The sequence below is a fragment of the Strigops habroptila genome, chromosome 10 (genome assembly GCF_004027225.2).
Source record: "Strigops habroptila isolate Jane chromosome 10, bStrHab1.2.pri, whole genome shotgun sequence".
NCBI lineage: Eukaryota > Metazoa > Chordata > Aves > Psittaciformes > Psittacidae > Strigops > Strigops habroptila.
The window spans coordinates 11966937-11987216 of record NC_046359.1 but is presented as its reverse complement, the minus strand read 5'-3'; the positions used below and the strand labels follow the sequence as shown (position 1 = coordinate 11987216).

The 20280-nt window shown below is 44.0% G+C and overlaps 1 protein-coding gene across 1 annotated transcript; it reads left to right on the top strand.

Annotated features, from left to right (window-relative positions):
• The first annotated feature begins 2012 nt into the window (after positions 1-2012).
• On the top strand, positions 2013-16058 carry DACT2 (dishevelled binding antagonist of beta catenin 2). Its single transcript, XM_030499985.1, has 4 exons — positions 2013-2460; positions 8380-8512; positions 9918-10205; positions 13416-16058. The coding sequence occupies exons 1-4, from the start codon at positions 2224-2226 to the stop codon at positions 15215-15217; spliced, it is 2460 nt and encodes an 819-aa protein (XP_030355845.1). The 5' UTR covers positions 2013-2223; the 3' UTR covers positions 15218-16058.
• Positions 16059-20280: the final 4222 nt, after the last annotated feature.

The window sequence follows — 20280 nt, the reverse complement described above, 5'->3', positions numbered from 1 at the left end:
TGCTGTGATATAGACCATTTGGGATTTAATGTATGAAAAGATAAAAAAGGTGAAATAAGAGGAAGAACAAAGAGCAAGGGATAACAGGTCCTTGTAAAAGAAGGAGGAAAAGAAAAGAAGTTATATAACCTTACATTATCTAATTCTACTAGCAAGAATTTACTAACTGGCATATGTGTCAGTGCCTTGTATTTGGTCATGTCAGAACATGGTTTGAATAAAATAAGGAACTGTGCTGTATGTCTGTTTTAACAAGTGCCAAGCCAAGTGATTTACAAAACCATTTCAGCTCCTCATACCTGCAACAGCATTTTGCAAGATTCTTGCCATGTGCCACACACTGATGGTCGTTTGCCACCCTCCATGGGAGAGGTGACAGACAGCATTTCATTCCGTTGTTTGTCAGCACCTTCAAGAGCATCTCAGTTTTGAGCTCTTTCTCTTTTTACCTTGTAGATGAAGTGTTCAGTCAACCTGGCACTGAGGCAGGTATCGCTCTGTACAGAGAAGTTGACTGAGATGAATGGGGAAGAAGAGCAGAGGCATATTCATTACAGAGAAAGGAAAACAAAACAAAACATGGCTTAGATGATGTCATACCTCATACACACTTTAACTAAGCACTGTAGTTCTGTGACCATCAGCCACTCCAGTTCCTGCAGTTCCATCTGCAGCTAGAGACATTTGTGAATATTTGTGCCTGACTTGTCAGAATAGGGCTTGTCTGGACCCCTTCCAACATAGCTGAACTTTGAAGGGTAAATACTGTTCTCAAATCTTCAAACTACATGAAAGCTGTGACATGGTGAAAGCAAGGCTTGGTCCTACTAGGACCATCAAATAATGGTCTCGATGAACAAACACGTGAATAATTTGCCCCCCATCCCTCAGCAAAAGCTGGATTTGACATCACTCAAGTGCTTCTGACATTCCTACAGATAGGGCGGTCTCCATGACGGAAATGGCACCCACACATGGTGTTGAAAGGCTACTTGAAGAGCAGATGACAGAGCAACTTGTCTCCACTCACCCAACTCATGTATCCCAGCACAAAGTCAAATTAAAGTATGCTAGCTTTTAAAGATACACCACAGGGTGAATAGAAGATAACCATGGACAGATGGGGGGTGTGTGTGTGTGTGCGCACTGCTTCAGGGAGAATTGTAAGCCCTTCCTGAAATTCTTTCAGTCTCTTGAGTATGGCACACAGTGATGTCAGGATCTGTGGCATACAAATACAAGTGCAGGCAGCAGAAAATTAGTCTCCTGTAGCATGGTCTCCACTGTGTTCATCAGGCTTTTGATATCAGAGCTGCTTCTACTCCTTTGCATCACTACAGACCATACATACTGGCTTTGCTGCCTGCTGACCTCCTAAGAAGCTGAAGCTGCCTGTCTTGGGAGCTTTAAACACAGGTATTTTTTGGTAGCAACAGCACCATAGGCTTGGATTTCTTTGACCAAGTGTGTTTTCAGATCCCATTTAAAGCAAACCCTAAGCCCTTCAAATGACTTTTTGAGCGGCTGAGTCACACGTTGACAATCAACAATTCAGTACAAGAAAGCAAATTTTTGCAATTAGATCCCAGTTGGGTCGGTTTCTGGAAAGCAAGGTGAGGAGTGCCAGTGCTGTGCCTGACAGGCGACGTCAGCAAAGAGGGGAAGGGATGGAGTCACAAGCACCACGTTTTTGTGAGGGCAATGTTATACCTGGGAGCGCTCCCCGCACTACATCCTCGCAGCATTTCCATGTGCGCACGGCCGCAGCACGGCGGCGGGCTCGGTTCCTACCTCCGCAGCATCCCCGGAGCTCGCTCCCGGCCAGGACCGGCACCCTCGCCCGGCGCTGCCTGCTGCCTCTGTCGAGGAGGCCGAGCACCGCGGGCACCCCGGCCCTGCTCGGGGTGGGGGGACGGGCGAGGGCTGCCCCCAGGCAGGGGCCGCCCCGCACGGGGCGGAGGGAGCGCACAGGCACTGGCTGCTCTCCGCACGTATCCACCCCGGGAGGTGGCCCGGTGCTTCCCTTCCCTCCCTCCCTCTCTCCCTCCCCCGTCTCCACCTCTCCTCCAAAACCGCAGGAGCCGCGGCGGCCCCGCTTCACTCGCTCCGGTGCCGGCCGCGGAGCGGGTGGACTTCGCTGCAGGCACGACCCGGAGCGGGCACAGCCCCGCCACATCCCCTCCGCCCCATTGCCATGGCCGGTGTCGCGGCACAGCGTTGACGATGCTGCTGGGCGCCCCGCGGGCGGGCGGCTGGGATCGTGGCCGGGTGGGCGAGAGGCTGCAGGCGGCCCTGGCCGGCCTCCAGGAGCTCCAGGTGCTGCGGGAGAAGCAGCGGGAGCTGGTGCGGGCCGCCCTGGCCATGCCGCAGCGGCCGGCGGTGGGCGGAGACCAGCCCCTGTCCGCCCACAGCAAGGAGCACCGGTTGGAGGCCACCCTCACCGCTCTGAAGGAGCAGCTGGTAAGGGACAGGATGCTGCGCTACCCCCCGGACCCGTTACCCGGCTCCGGGTGTCCTGCGGGGCCGCGGTGCTGAGGGCGGGCGGGCAGAAGGGAGCGCCTCTGGGCTGCCCCATGCCGAGCTGTCTGATACCCGGCTCGGGAGCTGCCGGCGCTGATCTGGGGCCAAGAGCAGGCAGGGCGCTGTGAGCCCCGGCCGCCGCTGCCGCCCCTCCCGCCCCGCAGCGAGGTGAGAGCGGCAGGGCCCGGAGGGCGCCTGCTGGGGCGAGCTGCGGCCACCGCGCCTGTCCCCATCGCAGCCGTTATAACGGTCGCTTGTTTTCCTCAGGGAAAACTTCACCTGAGCGCGTCTTCATCGCCCCGAAATGCGTGGCGTTGGTAGAGGGCTCTGTGCCAGGAGGAGCGCTGGGGAGAAGTTGCTGCTCGGCGTTGGTCATTCATCGGAGCCGAAGAGCAGATGATTAACTTCAGCAATACGCGTGTCACTCTTGTGGGCTCTCGGCTCTTAACTGAAGCAGCCGCTTCAGTAGGTGATCGAAAGACACACAGAGTGGGATAAACTAAGCGCTCAGGGGTTTGGTACGGGTGTGCGTGTGTACACCTATGTGCTTCTCACACCTATGTGCCGGTGGGAGTCAGTCCACCAGGAAGGGGTTCGTGGTCCAAAAGAACTTTGTTCTTGCTACGGACTGGGTGATCAAAAGAGAAGAAATGAATGCCAGGCCTTGTATTTGAAGTGTTTCTCCGGCTGCTCGCACGGGGGTTTTGTGAAGGAAAAAAGCACATTCTGAGTTGTGGCTGAAATGAGTTTCATAGGTGAGACAACAATCAAAGGGTAAAGGGCTTTAATCTCTAGTATGGACAATTACACACTTCAGTAAACTCAGACTTAATTCAGAGCCTTTTCCCTCCCTGCACTGGTGCAAGGCTTTGCCATCAGTTACCAATCAGGTGTGAAAACAGCAACGTTATTCACTTCCCTTAGGCAGCTTTATCAAGCAGTATCTTGGAATAAAATTGGCTTGAACCTTTGGGGAAACCTAGCCAGCACATGTGAAAACACAGCAGCGGGCATATCTTGATTAAAGTAAAAAATGCAGGACAAGTGGACTGCCAACAACTTGATTACCTGTCACTGATAATTTTAACTAATGGCTCTACTTTATTTCTTTTCTTTTTTTTAACTAAATAAAAGAACTGAAGGCATTTATTGCCTGTCTGGGGCCACTGGGTTAACAGAAACACCCAATGACCTCTGACCATAGTGACCATTCTTTTTTTCATGTCAGCCGTTGTGTTTTAATTACTCATTTGTTTATATATTTTTCAAATATGAAAATTTAAAACTAGCTTGTCAAGGCTTTACTGGCACCTTAGAAGGCTTTCCAAGGGCACCAATGGCACCAAAGTAGCCATTAAAATGGAAGAAAAGGACGGCCTTTAATTGTTGCCCTTAGAAATGCAGGAGTTGGGCGGATGAGGATAACACAGCACACACTGCCAGAGTGGGATGGATTTCGCCAGTAGGTGCCAGTGCAGATATGGGAAAAGTGTCTTCTGGGGGTGCCTGGGAGGGAAGCGTTGATAAAGCTTGAGAGGGATGTCTCAGAACTACATAAATCCATGGTCAGGTTCTTCAGCAAAAACACAGTTGTGCATAAAGAAGTGGTACAAACCTCTTCCGATTGACCCATGGCTGATGGAAGCTTTTCAGGCTGGCATACCTGGTACCTTTACTGGTTTTTTCCACTGCAATTTCAACTATATAATTGAGCAGAGGTACATACCTCAAAGCTGCTTAATAGCAAAGTAGACCCAGTTGAAAACAGGCTTTTCACAGTCCTGTTAGAAGTAGTCCACACATTCTAGGAACTTGGCTATCATAGGCTGAAAACTGTTTCTCTGTGGCTCATGAGCAGCATATTGCACACAAAACCCTTTAAAATTCTGTTCATGATCACAGGAAGTTAAGTTAAAACTAAAACCAACAGAAAATGCAAAGCACAGCATTGTTCAGGGAGTGTTACGTCTTTGTCGTTGTTGTTCTTGGCCCATGGACGACAGAGTATGTGATTTCTGCTCTATAAGCTTTCAGATTGAGAAACTCATTAACAATGTAAATGTAGCTTTGCCTTTGCAGTGTATCTTGATCCAAGTTTCAAGTAGGGCTGTAGCCCTGGGCTTTAGCATGGTCACGGTTTAGTTCATAAAGTTTGGTCGTTGCAACATAAAATGGGGAAGCTATATCAGCTGGAGCTGGCTCAGGGCATCTCAGCAATGGAAACAAGGCAGATAAAGAGTCAAGACAGGCTTCTTCTATAATGGTGAGGTAGGAACAGAAGAGCAGAGGTAGTTCCCTTAAGGAGTCAAGTGCCACTGGCAGGAATGGGTGGAGCAGAGCCATCAAATGCCATTCCAGCATCCTCATCTCTTCCTCAACAAGAGGTACCATTGACAGCCAGCAGCTGGCCTTTCCAGCAGTCTGCTGTAGGCAGCAAGGCTGCAAGCTTTCTGCTGCCTCCAGCAGTCATGTCTTTTTTTGCCCCAGACAGTGGCTCTTTTTGGTGGCCAGGGGCTCTTCTGGAAGCTGCAAGTTATATGGTGTAGGCAGGATCAACTCACTGTAGCGGAAAAGAAGCAGCATTAAGTGATGCCGTCTACTGTCAGTGATCGTAAAGGTGCCAAATGATATGACACAGAGGAAAAAGAAGAGGTGCAAATTGGGCTAATACAAAGAAACCTATGATACTTTCACTGTAAAAGTAGATAGACATCTAAGGCTGCAGCATCCAGTATTTTCTCAGCTATTTCCTCAGAGAGCATGTTTATAAAAATTGGATGATTTGAATCCAATTATTTTGTTTTGCAAGCTTTCAGGTGGCTTATGGTGTTATAAATATGTGAAAAGGAACACATTATACTAAAAAAAACCCCAAACAAATTAACCACTCAGTACCCTGTACAGATTCACACACACACCACCCTTAGGTAGTTTTAAATAAAAGAAAACATCTTTTAAACCAGAGATTTTATTTTTTTTTTAATATATTAAACTAATGTAAAGTTTATGTAACTGAGAAAAAGAGGTGCTTCTAGAAGGAATTCACCTTACTCTAGAGTAAGGGTTTGGGATAGGTGAGATTAATTTTCCTCTGAGACTGGCAGCTTTGCACCATCAGTTACAAAAAGACAATAGATTTTAGATGTGTGAAACTAAATAAAATGAATGCTATCTTTCCTCCATTCCAAAATACGGTTGGATTCATAAAATTATCAGGTACTAATCTATGACAAGTAAATGTCAACTCCTCCCTTTAACTGAAGAGATTAATAGTTGAGAAGAATAGTCAAGTATGAGCAGTGGGTTTTGGTGCCTTGATTTGGGGTCCAATTTAACCTAAAGAAACCTGCTTTTCAGAGAGTATTCTTCCTTCTGAAAAATGAATGATGATATCCAGGTTTGTGTCCCAAAAACTGTAGGCCATCAATAGTACAAGTTGATTTGGAAAGTCTGGTCCTGCATTGTGCAGAAGTCTTCACAGCTGCATTGCCCAAAGCAAACAGATGGTTTCACCTGCAAGATTTTGTCTCATGTAAAATTCATGTTGCGAATTGAGAAAGAGTGTGTTTAGGGTTTATTGTTCTGGGTGCTGCTTAACGTTGTTATTAGAGCAATAACAACCTCAAGCAAACACACTGGCAAAGTCGTCCTTATCCAAATGGTTTGAGGAATGCCTCTCGTCTTGGAATGCAGAAGGAGTTAACTGAAAGATCAAAGCTACAAAGTCTGCCGGAAACATGAAAACCCAATGGTGTGAGACACCATAAAAGGGTTAAAAACGATGATGTAAATCATGTGTGTTGCTTAAAATGCTGTGAAAGCGTAGACAGAACCTGGAGGTATAATAAATAATCTTTGAATACCTGAGAGCCTTGTGGCCTCTCTGTCATTAATCAGAAACCACAGACCGAGGGATTGGCTGGCAAAACATTAATCATTAAGCAATTAATTCCAGCCGTGAAAACAAAACTGTGTGATTTCCTGAGTAGGTGGGATTGGAGGAGGCATGGCATGTTTTTGCTTTTTCACTATAAAGGAAATAAAGAAGTACTGAGGAGGTCATGCATTCATCATTCAGATGGGATAGAAAATCTCCCTTATTATCGAGTTCTTCCCTTTTCGTTTGTATGAAACAGGAAGAGAGAAAATCAGCACAGTTTTTCCTAGGAAGCAGTAATGAGCCTTTTGAGCTTAAACCTTTCTATATGTGTGACATTAACAAAAAGAGCTTTATTTCTTGTGTCTTATATGTTCCTCCAGTTCTCCATAAAAGCATGCTAGAAATACTTTTTTATTCTTCTCAGCAGCATCACCAGCTGTAACAGTTGTCTTGTGAGAATCAGGACATCTGTCTTTTTCCGCTTTTCCTCAAATTCCAGTTTCTAATCATTTACCGATTACCTTAGGATCTTAGCTTTCCTTACTTTTAGTGTTTATAGTTACAGAGTAACCTAAAAATGCAGATATTAAAACCTCGATAATCCAAACACAAGGACAGCAGAGTGAAAAAATGTGTTCATACTGATTTTGATTTTCTGCGTGTCATTTAATTTGCAGATATTTTAATTAGTTTAAGGGACCTAGATTATATTTTTTGCAGATTTGGGGTTGGAAATGCTGCTAGAACTGCCACTTGTATTTTTAAATCTGAAACATACACATAAGGAAGAATCTTACTCATGTTTTTCTTGCCATTACTGAGTGGAAACCTGTCCCTTCAAGGGCTGTGAGCACAACTTTACAACCAACTTCAAGAGACCGTCTTTCTGTAAAGTACTGTTGGATGGATGGTGAGGTGTGATATAATTAGAAGCTGCCTAAATAGTGACAGGGCCTAGATAATTTGCTAAGTGCCACGTGAGAAGTCCGTGACAGAAACCAACTGTGGTTCTTTGGCTGGTACCTAACGCCTGGCCATCTGCCTCGCCAAGCTGACAGCATAAGTATTGGGGGAGCAACTGTGGGAGCTGTTACCTCAGGTCAGCCTGGTCAGTGATTGCAGAAGGCAAAAGACCTTGTTGGTGGCTTCTGAAGGATTGCTCACAAGCTTGAGACACCATTTATTTTAAACAAAGTCATTTTTACAGCAAAAGTATTCAAATGCCACCTTCTCGTTGCCTAAAATGTGTGGAAATGTCTTGCCACGAGACATACAAAGAAAATCTTCAGCAAAATTGATGTCATAATTTGTGCAGTGCACCCTTTCAACTATAAAGACTTGTCATCAAAGCCAAGGGTTTTACAGAAATGAGCATGCTGCTTTTACTTTGTGTGGCAATAACATACATTTACATACAGCAGTTTCCTTTCAGCAGGTTGTATCTTGAGTTAATACAGACATTCCATAATATTTATCTCATCGTCTGCACAGAGGCACTGTATGGCAAAATGCATTGCATATACAATAATATGTTAATTAGTGAAAAGGTTGCCATCCTTTTTAGAGATATAGTTCCTGCTGTAGGTGTAACAAAAAAACAGAGGTTAAAATCAGTATATTTAGCATAGTATAGTATATCTGAATATATGTAGTATATCTGAATATATATTATATATACACTATGTATAGTATATCTGAATATATAGTATAGTATAGCTGAAAATATATATATACAGAAAAGTTTTGAGAACACTTCAGCTGGACAGAAGATGATATATACTGAGAAAGAGAATGTTTTGTACTTGTCCATTATGTCAGTCTCATTACAGAGAGTAAATTGCAATAGTCCCTAGCTAAGCAAAACATTTAATGAGAGCAGAATTTGTCCAGCACAGATGGCCTGAATTCATGTATTGCCACTGAGATTCTAACTGTGATTATTCTTCATTTCCTCCTTCTTCCCTCGACTTGTGAATTAGTCTCGTTTGAGGAGACAGGATGTCGGGTTGAAAAGCCACCTGGATCAGCTAGACCAGCGAATAAGTGAGCTGAAATTGGACGTCAGTAAGACCTCCAGTGAATACCTGGATAGTGACAGCCGGCCCAGCTCAGGTAATGTGCACTTGGTTGTATATTCCCAGGGGTGTGGTGCTAGGAGAACTGAAGGGTGTCAACTGCTAAGCAAAACTTAATGTATTGTTTGGTCAGAAACAGTGCCCCATGGCTGAGGTGGAGAATAGCCATTTGGCACAGAACACACAGAGCTGGTGGGAATTTTCCTGCAAACTTGATTTAGTTGGAAAATGCACTCAAACAGTATTATTTCTAGATTTTTTTTTAATTATTATTTTTATTTTAAAATGGATATTTTAGCCGCAAATGACAGGAGGAGAGGACGGTTTGGTTAACTACCTTGTCCAGTGCAGAATGACCATTGGCAAAGTGGCTAGAGTGCTTACTAGAAGTGAAGAAGACGAACATCCATGTCAATGCTCTGCTTGAATCCAAGAAGGGTCCTGAACCTCATTAAGGCTTTGAAGATTACTATCACTGCAGTGATCTGGCCAGTTGAATGTTTGATCACTTATATAAAAATGAAATAGTGCTATTAAAAGACGCTGGGTAAAACCACCCCAACAGTTTGCTGACTAAAGCTCTCTCAGAGTGGGTTTCAGGTTTCTGGTCTGATTCACAGGGCGTGCTGTACTGCAGACTTGTATAGCTAGGATGTCTGTTAAGACTAGTTTCTGTTACCTAGTCTGGGACAATGGGAATACTTCTTTTTAAATAGAATTTCAAAAAGCCTTATGTCTTCAGTGAGACAGGGAAATGCTTGGGTATTTTTTTATTTACAGCACAGAGATTTGCAGCTGGTACTTAGAGCGGGTATAAAAACACAGGTTTCTGTTGAGCGTTTAAGTTCAGGATTTGTGCGCTTAAGCAAATACACACAGTTCAAAATGAAACAGCTTCCTTTTCTGTTTGCTGTATATAGAGAGGAATAATAAAAATTCCTATCTTGAATTTATCCAGAGCCTTTTTTAATACTTCTATGATTAATTGGCAATGATTGCAAGGCTTGGAGAGGGAAGATGGCCTCTGTTCTCTGCCCTTAGAGCTGTCATAGACCTGGCGGCTCTGATCACAGGCTAGTTTTATTCTACTTTCCCATCCAAGCTGTGCTTGTATGCACCTAGCACAAGTTACAACAGCGTAAGACATAATAGTTCTCAAAGACGTTCTCCAGTGAAGAGCTGGGCGTGATGGTGCTGCACTTCACCCCATCCCACCCTCAGAACTAAGCATGCATGTGTGTGCCAAGCTGGCTCAGGGCCTAAGTAAATATGCAAAAGCCCAATAAAAGGTGTTTGAATTAGAGTATACCTCTGCTGTGCTCATAAAGTTAGGCCTGTGGCACATAGCAAATGAAGATTTATTTTATTCTCTGCATTTTTCTTCTACAGAGCGTTGGTTACTGCAAATAAGAAATATCTTCCTCTTTATCTTAACTATACAGGCTTCTATGACCTGAGTGATGGAGGTTCTTGCTCACTCTCCAATTCTTGTACCTCTGTGTACAGCGAGTCCATCTCCTCCTCCCACACCAGCCTCTTGCCCACCTCTCAACACCCTAAAGCAAGGCTCAGTGTGTTTGATTACCGACCCAAGTCTGCAGATGAAACTACTGTGCACACCACCAGCTTCCAACAGCAGGGAACCTGTGTAAGCGATGGATGTCGGATTACAGCTAACACAGACATTTCTGGGACTCCTGCCAGGTCCCGACCAAGGCCAGTTTCCACAGGTAATTGACTGCAGAACTGGATACTCATTCAAGAGAAGGGCATAATCCCGGTTATTACTTTTAGGACCTGATATACCAATCTGTAATCAATATATAGCACTCATTTTCAGTATACAAAGTGAGAATTAATAAAAACCCCAGAGCCAAACCATTTACTGTCCAACTTACTTTCACTTGTTTCCATGCTCAGATACTTTTAGACAATAACAAATACAAGGACATGTGAATTTAGAAGTGAAAAAAATATTAAGTACAGGAGATAAAATTGTACTGAATGTTGAGATACTTTTTTTTTATTTATTTACCTGCTTATGAAATCAGAAAAAATTGCAGTATTTGAAATGCCTTGTGTGAAGGAGCAGGGATGTGTGAAAAATATAAGGTGAATTTAAAATTAGAGGTGATGCATTTTACTGAGAAAGATTTTACAGAAATCTAAGGAGAGACACTTCCAGACTCAATGCCTGTTTTATCAATCTGTTGTAAAATGTAAAAGTATATGTAATACTTACATATACCTTGCCCTGTTTATTCAAATTAATGTGGACTCAAATTACTCTCTTTTTCACAAATTATTATGTTAGGGATAACAGACACCAAAGGTTAATTGACTGTCTAGGAACCAGTCATGATCAATCATGAATATGCATCATACCTTTCAACAAAATGGACAAATATTCCAAATCTCTTGTTTACCCATCTGTGAAGTGACATCATATTGTTTCTAATTTTGGATCCTTCCATGGCCTTAGAGCAACCTTGTGTTAGTGCAGCTCTGATGGTGAGCCAGCCAGATGTGTGTCAGTTGCATTACAGACAGAGGGAAGCCATTGGGAACATCAATTTAAGTACCATGTCACTCTGGAGTCATTCCCACAGTTTCTTGACCTGAGCTAACTCACCTCTGGCTTGCTTGCAGGAGTAGCAAAGACCATCTGTTATGTAGCTAGCTGTGCAGACACACCTGAAGCTGTGGTGGTAAATTATAGCATAAAACCAAAGTCTGCTCAAGACTTCTCAGAGGCTGGGGAGGGAGCTGAGTTTAATAATCCGTGGCTTCCATGTTCAGATTACAGACTTAGTGTTCTGTTGGAAGCTTCCCTGCCTTGCAACCTTTTGCTAAGACTGCAGGGGCTTAATGTTTTTTTGAATATGGAGGTAGACTAGCAGAAAAAGGGATGGCTGATGTTAAGTAGGGTGTGGGAGTGAGGCTACAGGCCTCCTTCAGCTCTCCTTCTGTATTCCACCCCCACCTCCCTTCTTCCTGGCTACAACCTCTTACTTCCTTCAGTATGAGAAACGTAAGTAGTGGAGTAGTTGTGGGTATAGTCTTGAAGAAACAAATCTCACAAAGTTAAACGCATTGCAGGAAGCGAGGCAAGTTGTTAATTCATAAAAGCATCATTTGGAGAGGGGAAGAAATTTCTCTTCTCCTTAGTTTTTCTCCACAGGTAACTGTATGTACAAGCCAACTGCCTTTTCTTTCAGTTGCAAGCAGAAAGCTTGCTGAGACACCACAAGCACAGCATTCTTTTGACACCTTCCTGGTTTGTTTGCACAAGAGAGCACCACTACACACTGCCAACAATTTCCTAAGGAACTTTCATTATGAACGTACGTTGTTTGAGAAATCATCATCATCCTAACCTTTGCTGTAGCAGGTCTGTAAGTGTCTTAGGTAGGACACTGCAGATAATGCCAAATTTTGAAGTCTTTCAAAAGCTTCCACTCGCAGGACAGAAATAGTCCCAGTAAGTGAAATATAAGGTTGGATTTGATGGTTGGTTTTCCTGGTAGCATGAAGCAGCCAGGAAATCCATTAGCTGAGGATTTGTTGGCACTGAAGTTTGCACTGTTGTACAGAGAAATCCAACTGCAGATGGTTCCAGTACTCTTGGTACCGGAGGTAATACAGCACCATAGTGCTCTAAGAGATGACTTGACTGGATGGAGCAGTCTTGCTTCACATAAGAATACAGCCTGTCCTCTTGGTGCACAGGAGATGCTCCTGCAAGGAAGGTGCAGCAGGCAAATGTAACTTACAGCAATCTTGACAGTACTCCAAAATTTAAGAGATCTGAATTGGTGGCTATAAATGCCATCAGCCTCCCATCTGCCTGAGTCCTTATCCTTAGATTTTTTTTCTCTGTAAAAGTAAAGGTTTTTTAGTCCATTTTCCTGTGTCCTTAAAGTTGACTTTTAAAAACTACACACATCATAGAATTACGGCATTCCTGATTTCTGCCTTTTAATAAAACCTCTATTTATTTCTGGAGTTAAATACTCTAAAAATTACTTACTTGAGAAAGGCATGAGACGGGTAATGTTGTTATCAAATGAAATGAGAGATCCAGTTAGGAGGTTTTGTTGGATTTACGTAAAGAAAAGTAGAATCACGTCACTGTGACCTATGGGACACAGGAGTCTTAATGTTGGGTTGGGTGCTTCTCTTTACTAATGCCTTACTAAAGCAGAATGCAAAAGAACAAACAACTACAGCTTCCAGCATTTAAGAGGTTAAGAAACACTACAATCTAGTGTCTGCTTAAGTCCTCTTAAAGCAGCTGATTGAGTACTATAGATTTTTCCAAGACACATGATATAAAAGGGTTGGAGGAAAAGCTGGAAATCATATCTAGCCAATTAAAAAAAAAAAAAAGCTTTGACTCTGCATGCTGGAAATCTCAGGAATTTCTGAGTTATAGACACATATCCAGAGGAAGTCTTTATCCTATCCTGGGATAAAAACCTGTTAAAACTGTGTTCAGAAACCGTATCTGTTGTATTGGATAATTTTATATGACATTCAGCTTCAGGCTTTCTGGTTGTTGGATTCACCTTTTATCTCTGCTAAGAAATCAAAATAATCCCTTATTTTTGTTTAGTTGGTTGAGTTCCTGTTAGTCTGTAACGTTCTAGAACATTTATATACGCAGAGATTTACCTTCAAGTAGCGCAATTTAAATTTCCTGCAAAGGCATGAGTTTTATTATTGGCGTTAAAAGGCATTCTAGTCTCCGTCATGCTCAAGTGAATAAAAGCCTTGAAGTAATTCAGTGGTCTTGGAGGACTGAAATTATTTTCTTCCTTCATGCTACTGACTTTAGTAAAAGCTAGCACATCCCTCTGAAATAGCACTTTTAGCATAAGCCACTTTGAATCTAATTGTCTCTGATTTAATTAGGTTGTTTATTTTCATCCACTGTGTAGGTGACTTGGAAAGACTCATTCCATCAGACACTAGATTTCAGAAAGAGGCAGATCCCAAATCCGTGTTGCCTCCGTGCCATGCTGGAGACATGCACTTGCGCAGCGTGGACCCCAAATTCCAGAACGACTTGGTCTCCAAGAATGGCATTGATGTGTATCCTTACCCAAGCCCCCTTCATGCGGTGGCTTTACAAAGTCCCCTTTTCTCCCTGGTGGGGACATCCCCAGAAGCAGACTTCCACGGTCCTCCCAGCAAACCCATGCCTAGTGTGACAGGTCCCAGCTTGATTAGGACTAGGCCAACCACTGAGGCCAAGCCAGGGGGTTACATCAATAAATTACTGCAGCTGACGAGATGCAAAGGGAACAATCGGGCTGATGCCAGTGAGTGGGTTTCAACAAAGAGCCAGCCAGCCACAATGCACCAGAGACTCATTATAACCCCCAGCGCTGGTGGAGTGAAAATTAACAGCAGCAGTAGCCAGCTGGAAAAACAAGCGAGTTCTCTGGAAAGTAACAAAGCTGAAGGGAAGCTGCAGAGAGAGGTGCCGGAGGGGGAATGTGCCAAGCAGCAGGAGACCATGCACTGTGTGAATGAAGAACAGCCATCCACTCGGCCTGACATAGAGCCATCAGCTGTGAATAGTTGTTACCCTGCCAAGTCAGCAGCAAGGGGCTCTCCTCTGGCAGAAGCAACAGAGAGCAGCACAGAGCACAGTTCGTCCAGCTCGCAGCTGTGCCAGGAGGACTCTAGCCCGGGCATTTGGAACACTAAAGCTGTCCCACCCAGAAAGCTGCCCCTCAAAAGGTGTGGCAATGCCAAATCGGCTATCACCGGAGGTCATGAGCGAGTGGCACGGAGTGAGTTCGTTCATGCGCAGTTCGTCCCTGCAGAATCCCACCAAGTCCGGGTCAAGTTTGCCAGCTCCAAAACAAAGGCAGTGAAGATAAAGAGGAGGAACAGTGAAAAGGTACTACGGCCTGGGAAGCAAGCCTTTGGCATGGAGAAGGCAAGAGGGTCCCATGGGTCTGCCAGGATGCCTGCTGAGTGGAATCAGCCCCAAAGACCACATGGAACGAAGAGCCTTGTGCGGAGACCTTCCTATTCTGGTGACGTGACCGGCAGGTCGTGCTCAGAGTCTAGCCTGTTGCCTGTGCAGGTGAGGCTCCCCACCGTGCCATCCAGGCCAGAGCTGTGCAGAACTTCTGCCAATGCAGAACTGTATTCCCTTGAAGCAGGTTGTGCAGACACAACCAACAAGAAGAAGCAGCGCAAGTGGCAGTCCACAGTGGAGATCTCTGCCAAGGCTCACCTGGCCAGCCTCTCTAGTAGCTTTGGCCTGGGTGCGCCAAGGCAGCCAGCGAGGAGAGCTGGTGTCCTGCGCACTGTCAGTATGAGGGCTCGCTCCAAGAGCCAGCGCCACGGAGCTTATGCCAAAAGCGAGTCAGACCACTCAGAGTACTCTGCAGAGTGTGCGTCCCTCTTTCACTCCACCATCGCAGAGACCAGCGAAGGGGAGGTCAGCGATTTCACAACTAACCGTTTCGGGGACAGTGAGTCCAGTGAAAGTGACTCGGATGGCAGCAGTAACAGTAGCAGCCTTACCCTTGACTATGATGAGGGGGATGAAAGTGAGCTGATTTGGCCTGAAGGTTCAGTCAGACAATCAGGGGCTGTCCAAGCCTCTTCCAAACCTCTTCCTCCAGTGCCCAAAATCTGTCGCATCAAAGCTTCAAAGGCACTAAAGAAGAAGATTAGGAGATTCCAGCCCGCCTCCCTGAAGGTCATGACCATGGTTTAAGGGAGAGCAAGCATCTGTTTCTTACAGTGAGGCATTCTGCTGGCTCTCATTTGCAAAACAAGAGAACCCATGTGCAGAGAAAAGGACTTGCTTAAATGAGCTGTGAATAACCCCTGAATCAACACAAGGGATCTTGTTTGTTAATGCTTGGACATAAATGTCACTGTATCTAATTTCCTCTTTTGCCATTTATTCTGTAGATATGGATCTGTGTATATTGTGTGATGCCTTTTTTTACTGCGCAGAAGGGTCACCATGGTGAAAATGAAAACAACCTCTGCCATAAAATTTTACAGGTGGGCTCTTGATGGGTTGTTGACCATATGCACGCACAGAATCAGTCCCAGACACAAAGGCTTCACAAGAAGAGGAGCTCTTCCCGAGTGGATATCTGGTAGCATCCCTCCCTCTTGTGAGAAGTTCTTTGTAGTCTGAAGTCTGCATTACCCATCCAGCTGTCACTGTGGTTTTATGGAAGACCTGTCAGTGCTCTCCATAGTTTTGTTTTCTTTCACATCAACCACCCCATACCTTCTCCCAAACATCAGCAGGACAAGTCTGTTCTTCTGTAAAAACATACTATGTTTAATCAAGAAGCCAAATGTCCTTGTGAATGAGAACAGGACTTCAGTTTGTTTCCTATTTTCAAAACTGAGGGTATAGGGTTGGTTTCTTTTTTCAATCCCCCTCTTTATGATGTTCCATGTTACTGTTCATTTGTTGAATGGGTGAAAGAACATGAGGGCTCAGTGCCACAGTGTGTCAGTAGCTGGGACTGAGATTATAGCTTTGCCCCTGAAGTTACGAACTCAATAAATACTATTTAATGTACTTCTGAAAATTGTGTTTGTCTGACTTGATGTCTAAAGAAAATTACTCTGAATTCTAACATCATGTCAGGAGTGCAGAGGAACTTTCTTTGGTGAAGTAGATCTGTTTTCATGATCACTGTGTAGAGGGGTGCTTTCTTATTTTACAGAGGGTTGCGATGGCTTGGTCAGAACCAGGGTCCTTTCAGCTTCTGCTTCAGGAAACCTGCTTCAGCACCTGCTTCTAAATGAGTGAATTTAAAATGAGCATTTATATTAAGGACAGGGTAGTGTCTAACTGACTCACTTAAATTGATGCAATTTTGTCACAAGACACTCTTAATTTAAAACATATACTTACGTATATGTAAGTATATGTAAAACATACGTACATAATGTGTTTTGAATGCATTTGAGGACACCTATGTGAAGCTTTGAACCGGTTTCTAAACTGATGAAGTGATTTTTTTGTGTTCAGACAAAGAGTCCTGATTCTTTCCTCCGAGCACAGTAATCTGGAAGCTGAGCTGAAGTTCCTCCTACCCTGTTTCAGTGCCCAATCTGAATACATTCCTGGCCTAGGAGATGTAGGCGTTACCTCATTCAGCCAAGTGTGTTGGGTCTGAAACAAAAGGCAAGTGCTTTGCAGAAACTGGGTAAAAGATTGCTTGTTTACTCCAAGGATTCATTAGCAAACAGAAGTATTGAAAGTCTAAACTTTTACCCAGTGCCTTCTACTCTTTGGAAGCTATGTTATATTTTTAAATCACTCCATTTTCAAATCCTTTTTGGAAAATAAGGTAAAAGTTACATAAAGTCATTTAATTCAAGTATTCGAGCTAGTGCATAACATAAGCTAGTGCTTACTGCAACTAGGAAAAGATTATATTTTAGTCAGTGGAATATGTTCAAACATTTTTCGTGGACCCTAGAGAGTTGAACATAATCACTCCAGTAGGATTAATGGGAGAATTTCACAAGTCCAGTGGTGGTTTCTTGCTCAGCATGTCTAGCAACAGAACAAACAAAATAGTGATTTATGCCTTGTTGACTTTCTACACCACAAAAGGATTCTTTTTCCCATTTACACAAAAGGTTTCATTTCGGGGAGTGTGTCAAAAGTTACATATGAACCTTTAATCCATGGATTTTCTATATTGGGGTGGGGTTTATTGGTTAGAAAGGAATTTTGAGAGTGTTTATTTCCTCAGGGAGGAAATTGTTCCTAACTAGAAAACTGCTTTGTGTAGGAGTGTTCTAAAACCTGGTAAAAACCGCCACCCTGTAGCTCCCTGTATTTTTATCGAAGTAAGCTCAAACGGTAAGTCTGTGGTCCCACAACTCAGTAAATCCCGCTTTAGGGCTGTTAATACTTTGTCAGAAATGTTGCCAGACGTGATGAAAGTGCTGATCCAAAATGAACTCACACTGCCAATTCAAATAAAGAAAAATGATGGCTTCATTTTGTACTGACAGGTTTTATGCCAGATGAGGTATCACTGCCTCTACTGCTCACACTTTGTGCCAGGTCAGGTAACGTCTCTCCTCCCAGAGCCAGTGTAAAGCCAACATAAAAGCATAAAGCTGGCACAAATGTCATCATCCTATGCCTCGGCTAACTTGACAGATATATGGTTATGTGCCCACACTTGATCCAGGCAAAACCTGTGGTGCTGGAGAGCCCCAGCAATGCAGAGAACCTGCTGCCAAGTGTTGGGTTACCCCCATGTGCAGTGGTGCTACTGAGTTCTGACTTTTGGGGGAGGGCAGAATGGGTGATGCCATCCCTCCTTACTCCAGGACATTGGACCTTCTCCCTAGCACTACCCTTTGGAAATGCTCCTTTCCTCTGCTGAAGCAAAAAACTGCACTGGGACCAAAGTGACTTCTGTTCAGGCAAGGCACTGGAGGGAAGAAGCAGGACAGTGCAAAGCAGAGCAATAGGCTCAGGTGGCCAGTAGTCCAGCAATATTGGCACCAAAAATATGATTGTGGTTCATTACACCGGTAAAAATCAGTACATTTTGTTGGCATGTACACTGAGAATTTTGGTAACAATTGGGTATGAGTGTGACACGTGTCAGTGCTCTGACCATCAGAGACTAAGCACTAACAGCACTCGGGAATACCTGCCTCTTAAGCAAACAGATCAGAAACATACTTTGAATCAACAAATATCAGTAAATACTGTGATATACTATATACTAAACATCATAAAACCAGCTTTCAGCTCCATATGAAGCCTCACTGTGAATATAAGGGGTGCCCAGCTTTGCTCATGATCATAGCACTTCAAAATAGAAATATTCGCTGTCTGTTTTCCCTTCCAGGAGGAATCCACAAGATCTTTTTTACCTTGCAGTGTCTTCTACTATAAAGGCCTGAGAGAATGCAAAAATGTCAACTGATGATACAATTAGAAGTCTAGCAACAAACCTGATACACTTTAGGAGTGAGAAGTTCAGCACTTTCACAGTGACTTGATTAGCAAGTGTATAGATCTGACCGCTATTTCAGAGCAGCTTTATGCAGTGTCTCTGTTACAGGAGCTAACATCTGTCATCATTCCTCCAAGCTCTAGTGAATCAAAATCAACCACTGCCGAAATCTATGCACCAGATCAGCAGTTTCCTTCTGTCAAAGGCAGACATTTACATGTTGATGTAGGAGCAAATTGCTCCTAAACCACAAAGGAAAGGAAAGAAAAGAAAGGGGGGAAAAAAAAAAAAAAAAGAGGATATCAGGAAATTAAGGAAGCTTTAAAAGCAATTTGCAAAACAGATCATAATTATGATTTTAAAAATTACATTAATCCTTTTATTGCTTTAATATTTTGGAACTGCATAATTACCAGCCTTGTTGGCCTTGAAACAATCTTAGATTATTAAGTCCACATCCAGTACCCAAACCATGAGATAGAGTCAGAGAACTAATGTTTTGTTGGAGACACCATCCTTCAGAACAAACCTTCATTTGAAGTGACTTCTGGTCAGGCAGGGCACTGGTCAAAAGAAAGGCAGCTATCATGTACTAAGTCTGAACACCAGCTATGGATGATTCTCATGGTGATGAGTTTGAGTCCAGTGGACGTTTTAAGGCTATGTTGTTTTGTGTTTGCTTACCCATCCTGATCCAAAGCTCTGAATGTGTGAGAGCTGAAGGCAAGAGGTGCAGCTGAAAGGCAGGCAACAGCAGCATCTCTTTGGGAAGCAAGTCACTGCCCACAGGACAAGGCAGGCTGAGCATGGCCCAGGAGGGCTCTGGCAGTTCCAGCTCCAGCAGCCTTGCTACCTTCTTTATTGCTGCTAAGACTCTAACCCAGCCCCACTGCTGCTCGTGGGCCAGTGCTGAGATTTGGATGCTGCACTTGAAATAGTTCACACGCTACTTGCACCCAAAGCCACAGGCCGATCAGTCCTGAGCTACAAGGGCAGGGGGCACCCCAGCCCAGAGCCCTTCCAGACTACCATATTCAATAATCCACAGTTAGGTAAAAGTTGCTCAAAGGAGCTGTGCAGCAAAACAAGGCATTTGTGACTGCTGCCTCAGACAGGGAGCAAGGCAACAGCATGCAAGAGCAGGATTGCCGAAATCCAACTCTGAAGCAACAGCAGCAGCTTTCATGTTTAAGCCCCTTTTGAGCCCTCCTCAACCATCCAAAGGCTGAAGGGATCACCCCAGCTGTGCTCAGTGGAAGAGAATAGCTCAGCTTTTAACTAGAGCAGCCCCTCTGCCCTCCATCCCTCAGCAAACCCTTTGGCTCCTTCAGAGAGCTGTTATTCCTATTACTCCCTAACTATGAACTTAACCCTCCTTGCTGAACATGGTCCCCAGGAAGCTGCCCTGAGATGAAAAGTAAAGGAAAGAACAAACAATCTGGAAAACAAGGAGTACTGTGTCTGAAACTTGCCTGTGTGGAACACAAACGTACAATAACACCAACACAGCATTTAGGCGGTCTCCCATATTGATGTGAAGGAGACCTGGGATTCTACCATTAGCTGCTCCTCTGTACAGACAACTACTGTGATACTTCGGCTACAGATGAAGAGTGATCAACAGCAAAATGCTCAGCTAATGGCTGTTTTTCGATGTTTGTACTTCTCAGCTTTAAAACTATCACAGTATGTCTAATTATATTGCAATGCAGAATGTCAGCAGAATAACAGCTGAAATCAGCTGAAATCCAGCCACCACCAGTTCTATTAATTCCATGTGTTATCATTATAATGAAGCCTGGATATTATTGTTAAC